At 31.3% G+C, this 12821-nt stretch overlaps 1 protein-coding gene across 1 annotated transcript; it reads left to right on the forward strand.

Annotated features, from left to right (window-relative positions):
- The first annotated feature begins 8007 nt into the window (after positions 1-8007).
- Positions 8008-8721, forward strand: LOC134717658 (uncharacterized). The gene has a single exon (XM_063580155.1). The coding sequence runs from the start codon at positions 8008-8010 to the stop codon at positions 8701-8703; it is 696 nt and encodes a 231-aa protein (XP_063436225.1). The 3' UTR covers positions 8704-8721.
- Positions 8722-12821: the final 4100 nt, after the last annotated feature.

The following is a 12821-nucleotide window of genomic DNA, read 5'->3' on the forward strand; positions in this document are numbered from 1 at the left end:
GTAAAATGGCAAAAAAAAAAGATAATGGTAAAATGTGACTTTTCCTGTAAATTTTTGTTATATTTGCGCTCTACTTTATTTGTAATGGAGAAATGGTGTATTAAGGAAAATGGTATGAAAATTAAGAATTTAGGAAACAAAATATGTTACACATTTCAAAGTGAAAGAGGGACGAAAGACACCAAAGGGACAGTCAAACTCATAAATATAAAACAAACTGACAACGTCATGGCTAAAAATGAAAATTGAAAGAGACAAACAGACAAACAGATGCAGAAGCGTGATAAAAAGAAACAAATCTAAATAAGGACAAAGAATCTTACGAGGCATTAGGTTGAAACAGTAATAAGTGAATTAAAGTATATATACACACTGATTTTAACTTGATAACATAAACACGGATTCACACAAAACATAAATAGGTAACACTGTAAAACAAATCCTACCAGCACACAATAATGTCCAATTTATTTTACCATGCCCATTTAGTCAAATTTTATTTTTGATCAGAAAACTTAATAGTAAAGTTTTATATGCCATTTATTTTAGATATGTTTGTCTTAGGATCATAACATGGGTTTTCATATTAGTTTATTGTTAATACCCATATATCTGTATATATCTGTATGAGTATGTTGTAAAGCGCTGAGGGTAATTTTTGATATTATATAATGCGCTGTTATAAATACTGTATAATAATAATAATAATAATAATAATAATAATAATAATAATAATAATAATAATAATAATAATAATAATGATAATAATAATAATAATAATAATATTGATAATAATAATAATAATAATAATAATAATAATAATAATAATAATAATAATAATAATAATAATAATAATAATAATAACAATAATAATATTGATAATAATAATAATAATAATAATAATAATAATAATAATAATAATAATAATAATAATAATAATATTGATAACAACAACAACAACAACAACAACAACAACAACAACAACCACCACCACCACCACCACCACCACAACAACAACAACAACAACAACAACAACAACAACAACAACAACAACAACAACGACAACGACGACGACGACGAATACGACGACGACGACGACGACGACGACGACGACAACAACAACAACAACAACAACAACAACAACAACAACAACAACAACAACAACAACAACAACTACGACGACGACTGATGATGATGATGATGATGATGATGGTGATGACCTGGAAGTATAGGTTTCATAACGAGTGAGAACAGGATATCGCTTAATATTAACTCGTGTTCAACTTAGTTAAGATATTGGGTTTAAATAGCGAGCAATGACAATTCAATTAGAATAACAATTGGAAACGAAAAAAAGACACTAAAGAGCGGAAACAGATGAAGAACATCAATGGGTCGTCATGAAACAGACATTAAACAAAAAATTGAAATGCTTAACAGTGACAGATCAAGCAATGTGCGGACAGACTAAGACTTTCCAGATGTGATATCTGTTTTCACTTCCTATTCAACTTGGTGAACTCTTTCACAGAACGTGTCTTTGCATGATATTTTGAAGATTTATGTTTACCTTAACATGCCTAACTTGAGGTTTAAGCTAGATTCACACGATCAGACCATCTCGATGAAGACGACAATTGTGGTCTCGGACCAAAAGTACTAAATATATGGCAAGTATGCAAGCACAAAAATGTTCCTTGTGTAGTACCTTCAATATTTTTCTCTACATATACCAAGTATTTATGAATTTTGTAATTAGTTTATTTCTAATATGCGTTATCTTTTTCCTCAACGTTGCAATTATTCATTGAATAAGTATTTCTTGAAGTAAGAAAATTTAAAGCCACATCGATTATATTTCTTGATTTTCGGGCTTTTGACCAAACTATAAAAGAACACAAATCCATGTTTGCCAATGAAAATTTTTTTTGTATATAAACATAGTTCGTGTTTTCTAAATTTCCAAATATTTTGAAGCTTATTCACCCTTCCAAATGATATACTAATATGTAGCTGTTTTCATTAGAACTATTATTAATATATGCATAAAAATAAATGTCAAAAGATGTTGGAACGTTTCGTAATTAATTCATCGCCATAATTTAATCATATGCTATCGGATATACGTTTTTAGTGTCAATATGAATTAAACACTTTACAGTTACGATTATCTTTGTATTTCCTAATACCATAATTACGATTATCTGTTTTACGAGTTACGATTATCTTTCCGAATTTTTCAACGGCAATTTTCAAAGCGCTTAGACAATTCCAGTGCACCGTTATGATTCAAATATGATGTAATGGCATAGAAAAACCTTGCAGTTGAGTAACTATTGACAAAACATACTACATTTGGCTGGATCGTCTAGATATTCCACATGATATAGTCAGTATCAAAAATTCAACTACCTATTATTCTTTGATTTTGCCATGTGATTATGGACTTTCCGTATTGATTTTCCTCTGAGTTCAGTATTTTTGTGATTTTACTTTTTATTCTATATGTTCTTGCCCATTCGTTTTTGATGCGTTTTGTATTTTAATTTTGCCATGTCATTATGGACTTTCCGAATTGATTTTCCTCTAAGTTAAAAAAGAAGATGTGGTATGATTGCCAATGAGACAGCTATCAACAAAAGACCAAAATGACACAGACATTAACAACTGTAGGTTACCGTAAGGCCGTCAACAATGAGCAAAGCCCATACCGCATAGTCAGCAGTTTAGTATTTTTGTAATTATACTTTTCATTATCTTTTGTCTCTCTCCTCATGGTCAATATCATATTATTCTATGTGATTATATTAAAATAGCGATTTTAATTGAACCATCAAAACAAAAATTGGAAATAAACAAAAAACATGAAAGAATTAAACAACGAGAGATGATAAGACCTTGTAAATCGATGTATAAACAATGAACTTTGTGAATTAACAACACTATTGGATATAGCTAGGTAGAGGTGATACATATATACATATAATCACTGAAGATTAGACAACCATTAATATCATTTGTAGGCGGATACATCAACATATAGACAACACATTAATGTATAAAATAGAAAACTAATAGATAATCTGGGCATTGACCATTCTGTCGGGGAATTGATAGGTATGTAAAGTAAACTGTTGTTTTGATATTCAAGATAACGTATTCAGTAAATTAAAGGGTCAATTGGTTTTTTTAAAATTTGTTTCATGCATATTTATGTTGACAGGCATGCAGTAAAATCCAATAAGTATCACCAAAGACTAAACATTTTGTGTTGATTAACACTGTTGCAGAAATGAAAACTGAAATAAAAATTAAAAAATTAAAAAAATTATCTATATATGTGTTTGGTGGCGGAGTAATGCAAAAAAATATCTTTAATTTTCAATTGCATTTTAAAGAAAATTGCTAAATCAATTTGAAAAAAAATACCACCCGTTATAATGTTTTTACTTTTAAAAAAGGAATTAAAATAAAGTTAAACAATGTGTATTAACGTTCTGAATTTTGAAGGTTACTCACAATTGTGGTAAGGAATGTTTTGAGATTTTGACGAGATTTTGACGAGATTTGTTTTTACTATTTCCTAATTGTGTTTTTTAAGAGGAGATTCAAGTTTGAAGTATATGAGTTTTTTTTTATATAACTTTTAGCGAAATTCGGAAAAACAGTTGCCATGCCAACTGTACGTCTTATTAATATTTGGAATTCGAAAGTGACATAGCGTTTAACGTTAGCAGTGTAATAGTAAACCAGAGGACATTGCCTGAGTTTTTTCAAGGTCCATCTTTTTGCTTTGCTCAAAAGGTTCATCGGAAAGTAAGAAGACGTAAGATATACATGGTCAGTGACAACCTTGGAACTTGGATCTATTGTTAAGCTACTACATCGATATTATAAATCGTGAAATTTAGTCGCCGCGAAATGGACCAGTAAGGGCTAAAACAAAATAAAGTATCTGCGAAAATAAGTTGGTTTACAGTTCTCAAGTTGCATCATTTTATCAATTTAGCTTTTCCCCTTTTAATGCTAGGGTTAGTGCTTTTATGTTGCCTTTGGTGTTATAATTCTTGACGAGGTTCAGTATTTATGTATTTAAAGTACGAATGAAACCCTTTCAAATTCTTACTCAAGGCATTTAACATGTTTAAGGATATTACCCGTTTGATTATCAAAAGTATTTCGTTTCAAAACTGTTTGCAGGATAGTTTATCAATTTAAATTGTCATCAATCAGGTATTGAGCCCAATGAATTTATTTAACGTACAGCTGTAGACTGGAAATGACTACTAAATGAATTAACAAGTTGCCTTGCATTTTGATATACACTGAGACCTTGTTTATTGTGATCGTTTAAACCTTTGCATACAGACATCGGAGACTAGTTTCATGCATGCACTATGCAGATTAGTCACCACAGAAACCCACGACAAATGATTATGATGTCTTGACTGTCATTCCCGGGATCGAAGATTGGATGTGTACGGATTGAGTTTTTAGTCTTAGAGGCATGATTTTTTTATTTGTTGTTAGTGGCTTCGAACTAGCTGTCAGATAATTGCGAGTACTCTCAGATCTGTTCATTTGTCTTTTTGTGTCGGGATGTATCAGTACTCGGCCACGTCCACTTTTTTTTGTCTATCTGATGAGTTAAGCCTTTTTCAACTGATTTTTATAGTTCGTTCTTATGTTGTACTGTTATACCACTGTCCCAGGTTAGGGGAGGATTGGGATCCCGCTAACATGTTTAACCCCGCCACATTATTTATGTATGTGTCTGCCCCAAGTCAGGAGCCTGTAATTCTGTGGTTGTCGTTTGTTTATGTGTTATATATTAATTTTTGTTCATTTTTTTACATAAATAAGGCCGTTAGTTTTCTCGTTTGAATTGTTTTACATTGCCTTATCGGGGCCTTTTATAGCTGACTATGCGGTATGGGCTTTGCTCATTGTTGAACGCCGTACGGTGACCTATAGTTGTTAATGTTTGTGTCAGTTTGGTCTTTTGTGGATAGTTGTCTCATTGGCAATCATGCCACATCTTCTTTTTTTATCATTTCCACAACAGAGACAATCACACCCTATAAAATCAAAGTGGAATTCGACAATTAAAAACAAAGGAGGAGTTTACCCCTCAAAAATCATGTGTTACCATTTGTTTTGTTACAGCGTAATGTTTTTATAACAATATAGTTCAGCAAATATTTAAAAAAAATCGTTTTTGGTATACACTTGCATAAGATAATTGTAGTTTAGAAAGGCTGTCATGTGACTCTTTTTGTTTTGTACGTTTATACACTTGCATAAAATGATAAGTTAAGAAATGCTGTCATGTGACACTTTTTGTGTTGTTAGGACAATGTTCAAAGTGTGATAGAATAATACAGCTAAATAGGTTTATTAATGACATTGAAGCTGATTAACTTTTAACACATAACAGTTGTTTCGTTGTTTCGGAAACAAGAGTTGTGTTTATCACCTTCATTTATACATACACTTATAGAACATCGCAGCATGACAAAAACATTTCCAACACATTGTATAACATTAATAGAACAACACAGTGCAAAGAGCTGCCATTTGATAAGTTCTGTTTTCTATTGTTAGTGAAATCTTACGTATTTGATAAAACTATGCATTTAATTAGCTGTATTAATTACATTGAAACTAATTTACTTCTAACACATAGAAGTTGTTAGGAAAAAAAGAGTTGTGTTTATCACCTTCATTTATACATACACTTATAGAACATCGCTGCATGACAAAAACATTTACAACAAATTGTATAACATTAATAGAACAACACAGTGCAAAGAACTGCCATTTGACAAGTTCTTTTTTTCTATTGTTAGTGAAATCTTACGTATTTGATAAAACTATGCATTTAATTAGTTGTATTAATTACATTTAAACTAATTTACTTTTAACACGTAGAATGTGTTTGGGAAAACACAAATTGTGTTTCTTGCTCGTTAATAAATACAACAAAAGAAGAGCCAAAAATAACAAAAACATTTATAACAAATTGCATACCATTAGTAGTACAACACAGTGCGAAAGACTGCCATTTGACAAGTTTTTTTTCGATTGTTAGTTTAATCTTACGTATTTGATAAAACTTTGCATTTAATTAGCTGTATTAATTACATTGAAACTAATTTACTTCTAACACATAAAAGTTGTTTGGGAAAAAAAAGTTGTGTTTATCACCTTCATTAATACATACACTTATAGAACATCGCAGCATGACAAAAACATTTACAACAAATTGTATAACATTAATAGACCAACACAGTGCAAAGAGCTGTCATTTGACAAGTTCTTTTTTCTATTGTTAGTTAAATCTTACGTATTTGATAAAACTATGCAGTTAATTAGCTGTATCAGTTACATTGAAACCAGGGTTAAAGGCTGCTATTTGATTTTTATTTAATTGTTAGCGAGAAATAACGCATTGGATAAAAAAAAATGCATTGCATTAGCTGTACTTATGACACTGAAGCTAATTTACTTCTAAATCGAAGAATGTGTTTGGGAAAACAAATAGTTTGTATTTTGCTTGTTAATAAATACAAGAATAGGATAGCGAAAAATGACAAAAACATTTTTAAAAAATTGCATAACATTAATAGTACATCACAGTGCAGAAGGCTGCCATTTGTTTTTATATTGTTAGTGAAATGTTACTTATTTGATAAAAGTATGCATTGAACTAGCTTCATCAAATGCATTGACAAAAAATTATTACAAATTCCATAAAATAAGTAGTACAACTATTTTTCATCAGATTTTTTCTTTCTTTTAATTCGGAAATATGCATGTATTTGCACTTTATAATGTGACGTATCGCTGGTTAAGATGTTCAAATTTAGTAGAGAGTTATCTGGCAACCAATGTAGATTATTAAATAATTTGTTTCTTATATTCGCGTAATTAGAACATTAAAAAAAGAAGTGACGTGAATAAATTCAAGAATAGAGTAGCGAAAAATGACAAAAACATTTTTAACAAATTGCATAGCATTAATATTACAACACATTACAAGAGGTTGCCAGTAGACAATGTTTTATTATAAGTGAAATGTTTCTTATTTAATAGAAATATGCATTTAATTAGCTACATCAAGTACATTGATGAAAAACATTATTACAAATTCCATAAAATAAATATGTATATACATTCAATAATACAACTATTTTTCATCAGATTTGTTCTTTCTTTTAATTCGGAAAAAAAAAAAAAATATTATTCCTTTAAGATGTATATTATTTTTGGTGTCGCATGGTTGCTGTATCATCCACATCTATCTCGAATGTTGTTCTTATCTTACTTATTACATATTGTTACTTGATTCATTTTGTACGTTTATTATTGATTTTTCAGAAGTACGATTTTGAGAGTACAATACTGGACAAATAGAAAATGAACGTGAGTCGAACTTTCAATTTTATCATTTTAAATTTATAAAGATAATATGACCTTTCTTAGATACTTACAAATGTATTCATTAAAGCATTCGAAATTATAAATCTCGGTAATTAATCAAGAAGAGACACACACACACTCAAAATTGAGCTCCGGAAAAGCGAGAAAAAAAAATAATAAAAAAGGGGAGTCGATCACAGCTGACAAATCAAAGGTTTGCATTCAAAAGAACAAGTAAGAAACAACTTCCGTATTCAGAAACAAAGTTATCCAAAGGCATAATTAATGTACACGAAATGAACGACAACAAAATATATAACACAGCAACAAAAGAAAATCACTGAGTATCAGTAACCTGAGTTTGGACAGGCACAAACATACCGAATATGTAATAGATTTATAATTTCCAACGGCTCGATAGTATAGTGGGAAATTATTGTAATAACGGTACTAGTGAATACTATTGATACGGGTACTTATGTACACGTATATACATACATGTATCACGTGATACTGATATTGAGCGGGAATATTTTCCCTTGTTGGTCACTTCTAGCCAAGCATCAGACTGGACAACAGTGAAATATGACGGACCCCGGTTTAGATATATCCGTAAAGCAAGTTATTGTCCAAGAAGTACAAAATGCAGTATCTGCTTCACAACAAGCTACCCTTAACCAAATCACCGCTTTGATAGATAACAGGCTATCCACATTCCAGGGAAAAATCCAGCAGTCTCAGCGAGATATCAGTCAATCCCAGATGTCCAAGATTGAAGAGACTTTGTCGGAGAACTATACTTTCCAACGGAAGGGGAACGAAAACCAATACAAGCACGAGGTTAAAGTCCTGACGAAGTTAACGGAGGCAAAAGCACAGTTAGACGGAACTGATTTGTCCGTAGAATCCATTCATCAAGCTAGAGACAATATTGTTGAAGGTATGGCTATTGTAAGAGACAGGCAGAAACTCATTAAACTCGCTGATTCATCCGAATTGGGTTGGAGAGTCGTTAAGGAGTACACAACTAATCCAATTGGCGACGACTCCGAAGATGAAAAGAAGATGATAAGAGCGCAAAATAGAGCTGAACGTAGGAGCAAGTCAGACAAGCTTAAAAAGTCAACGAAGACGGTCAGGATTATGCCATATTCCACCAAAGAGAGAGATCCAAAACCTACTTGGAGAACAGGGAGATGTTTTAATTGTGGCAACAAGGGCCATTGGGCGAATGATTGTCCTGAGAAGAAAGATAAGATAAGTATATTTAAAAAATTTTAATGTACTAATTTGTATGATAATATGAAAAAATGTTCTATTGGTCAAGCTGAAAATTCGTTCAGTGCAAATGTAAACAAAGTAGAAGATAAACATACGATGGAAATTGCACAACCGAGACCAAGTGTCATTGATGATCACTTTTTACTAGAAGTTGATATACCTGTCTCGCCAGTAGGTAAATTGAGGTCAAAATTACATGAATGGAAAACTATTACTACTAGTACACATATTATTGATGTTATTGAAAACGGGTATAAGTTACGTTAAAAACGGAACCAGAGGTTACGTATTTGAAAAATAACAGATCATCTTTAAACAATGCAGAATTTGTTGTTGAAGAAATTCACAAGCTTCTTAAAAAAGGTTGCATTTCTGAGGTTTATTCGAAACCAACTGTAATAAATCCGCTTACAGTAGCATTTAATAAAAATAAACCAAGATTAGTACTAGATTGTAGGCATTTGAATCCACATCTGTTTAAATTTAGATACAAGTACAACGATACTAAGATAGCAAGAGATCTCTTTCAAAAAGGAGATTACTTATTTAGTTTCGATATTAGATCTGCTTATCACCATTTGGAAATCTCAGATATTCACAGAACTTTCTTAGGTTTTGCTTGGAATTTTGATAGTTATACAAGGTATTTCGTTTTCAATGTTCTTCCTTTCGGTATATCAACTGCAGGGTACATATTTACAAAAGTACTTAGAGAAGTAGTTAAGCATTTGAGATCTGAAGGCAAAAGGATAATAATGTTTCTAGACGACGGGTTGGGTGGAGATAGCAATTTTGAAAAATGCATAGAGAGCAGTCGTATAGTTAAATATAAACTAGAAATTTGGGTTTTTTGATTGCACAAGTGAAGTGTTTTTGGTTACCAAGCCAGAGATTGAAATGGCTAGGGTATACTTGGGATACAACTAAAGGTAAAATATTTGTTAATGAAGATAGAATTATGAAAACTGAGAAAAAGATTAGTTTTTTATTGGAAGAAACAAACGAAGGGGTAGAAATATTGGGATCTAGATTTTTAGCTAGCATTGTTGGTCAGTTGATATCTATGCAGATAGTCATTGGTGACTTAGTTAGATTGAACACTAGATACCTTTATGATTGTATCTTGGGTAGAGCAAGTTGGGATGCACCAGTCAAAATTTGCAAAAAAGCAATTAATTAAATACATTTTTGGTCTATTTCATTGCAAAAGCTCAATGATGCTGGAGTCGACATTTGTAAAGTCGATCAGTTTGATATTGTTGATATAGAAATGTTTTGTGACGCCTCAGATGTAGGCTTTGGTGGTTATTTAACCTCAGATTTGAATGCAAAACTTTTTTGCAAGGAAATGTCCGGTAACTGGACAGAACGAGAAAGGAACGAAAGTTCCACATGCCGCGAGTTAGAATGCGTCAATAGGTTTGTACAAACTTTTAATAATACATTTAGTGACAAAACCGTCAAAATGTATACAGACAATCAAAACGTACCTCACATATTAAGAGTTGGAAGTAAGAAACAGAAATTACAAGATATAGCTATTGACATTAAACAAACTTGTGTTGATAGCAATATAAACATAATCACACAATGGGTTCCGAGAGAGAACAACACACACGCAGACAAGCTCAGTCGACACACTGATCACGACGATTTGGCTATTCATTCTGATATATTTGATGAAATCAATAGCTTATGGGGTCCATATACAATAGACAGATTCGCCACACACTATAATACACAGTGTGAACGATTTAACTCTAAAATATAGTATCCCGGTACAGAAGCAGTTGACGCATTTAGTCAAAACTGGAACACAGAAACAAATTGGTTAGTTCCACCACCATCACTCATTTCCATGGTCGTACGCAAAGTAGAAAACGACCAAGCCAACAGTACGCTTGTTATACCGGAATGGAAATCAGCTCCATTTTGGCCGTTGCTATTCGCATCGAACAATCTCACCAAATTTATTGAAGGCACAAAGTTTTTACCAAAACAACACTCAGTCGTTAAAGGTAGTGGTAAAAATGGCGTATTTGGTGAACGTATTCTGAAATTTCATATGTTAGCAATCAAACTAGAATTTTAATGTAATCAATATTATTTGCAGGTTTAAGATTGGAAAATAACTGTACTAGTGAATACTATTGATACGGGTACTTATGTACACGTATATACATACATGTTTCACGTGATACTGATATTGAGCGGGAATATTTTCCCTTGTTGGTCACTTCTAGCCAAGCATCAGACTGGACAACAGTGAAATAAATTTCATTTTATATTGAATTGTTATTCTAATTTGTATTTAGTAGGGATTCATATTTTACTATTTAATAAATTGAATTATAATTTCAAATAGTATATTTATTCAGTTATATACAGTCCAAGTGTACCTCTCGAGACGGTCTTCCGAGCATTTGGGTTTGGACACAGGTTTCCAAAATTTTCCACTTTATTTAAAATGTAGTCTTTTGACTGCAGTTTAAATGGAGTTTGAACCGAGGTAACTCGTTTTTGTTGGTTTTTCCTGGCCGGCGGGATCGTTGATGACAGAGCCCATATTTTTACACAATTTACTGGTTTTTTTTTACAGAATTCCTTATGAAAGTTGATTCATAGTGCATTGATACTTATGCTTCATGTATATTATGTATATATATATTATATTTATATTTAATAAAATATGGGGTCCACCAGTATTGCTGGGCTAGCGGCTATATATAGTATTTTAGTATTTATTGATATGTCCAGAAATAGTATTTAGTAAAGTTGATACCTGAGAGTATTCGCAGTTACTTATAGCTATAACAAAAGTCATGCATCTAAGACTTCTCTAAATTCAGAAATTATTGCGAGGTTTTTATTTTGCGAGAAATTCGACAGAGATGTAAACGCAATAATTTAAACTCGCATTTTAAAATATTTACATTAATTAAACTGTTTTTTCCCCCTCAAAATCGTAAAAATTAAAAACGTATTTAACTTTAAAATGACAAAATCGCAATAATAAGTGCACGCAATAATTTATAAATTTACAGTAAATTATCATCCGATGCACATCCAACATCCAATGGGTTTAGTGTACAGACGTCGTAAATAGTTACAAAAACACGACATTTTGCAATGCAAAGATAGCGTTTTATTATGCATCCGTTAACCGCAGTGCGAATCGACATTCAATATAAAAAAATCGACAAAGGGAATACGAACTAAGATTGATCGAAAGTATATGAAATCGTTTATCACTTACGATCAATCTTGGTCGTCTGTATCTCCGTAAAACCGATTCCCGTTTATTAGTCATGTTATCATTATTGTTTTTGTTTCATTATACAATCATTTAACTTATCTCCTTGGTTTTATATTTTAATGTCTCTTTGGTATTTTCTGTATCCTTTTAATTCAAACATGTAAAGGTTTGGACAAACATTCTTTATTTCATTTAAATGCTTTTTCATCTGTGTTTTATAGACTCACCAATGCTTTATTTTAACCTTATTAAAAAAATATAGTCTCTTCCGAAGTATAGTTTCCCTTCATGAAGTAATAGCGCACACCGAACGTATTTATAAACTTAGTTATAAATTCAAATGCTGCTTTTATTATGAAAACTCAATAAATGTTTCAAAATCAGTTAATATCTAATCAATTCTTAAGGTAAAGCTCAAATAAAAAGGAGAGTTCTTACAATATCCCCTTTAGTCTCAAAATACATTTGTTACTTTACATATACCTCTTAAGGTGATTGACATATATTAGGGAGATATGAGTATTTCTTTTCTTTCATAAGAATAAAAGATTATAAACAAGAGTTTATTTTGTTTCTTTCGTTTATAAGTTTTAAGCCAGAACAGAGAAACACAGCAACGAATTCCGTGATGAATTAATCGTTTACAAAATCCCTACATTAACCATATCAAAATTGGTACGATGTTCGTATTATAACAGACAAAAATATGCCTTTGTACTATTTAACAAATACGAATTCTGTCCGTCGCCGATGACGTTTAAAAACTCGGTAAAACAATAAAAGTTACCCAATATAATTTGAACATTGATATTACTATAATTACAAAAACAAAAATACGTATATTAAATAATTTCTATTGGTG

This window comes from Mytilus trossulus, chromosome 5 (genome assembly GCF_036588685.1).
Source record: "Mytilus trossulus isolate FHL-02 chromosome 5, PNRI_Mtr1.1.1.hap1, whole genome shotgun sequence".
Lineage (NCBI taxonomy): Eukaryota > Metazoa > Mollusca > Bivalvia > Mytilida > Mytilidae > Mytilus > Mytilus trossulus.

Bases quoted from the DNA above. Each gene is read 5' to 3' on its own strand.
- LOC134717658 (XM_063580155.1), top strand. From the start codon at position 8,008: ATGACGGACCCCGGTTTAGATATATCCGTAAAGCAAGTTATTGTCCAA.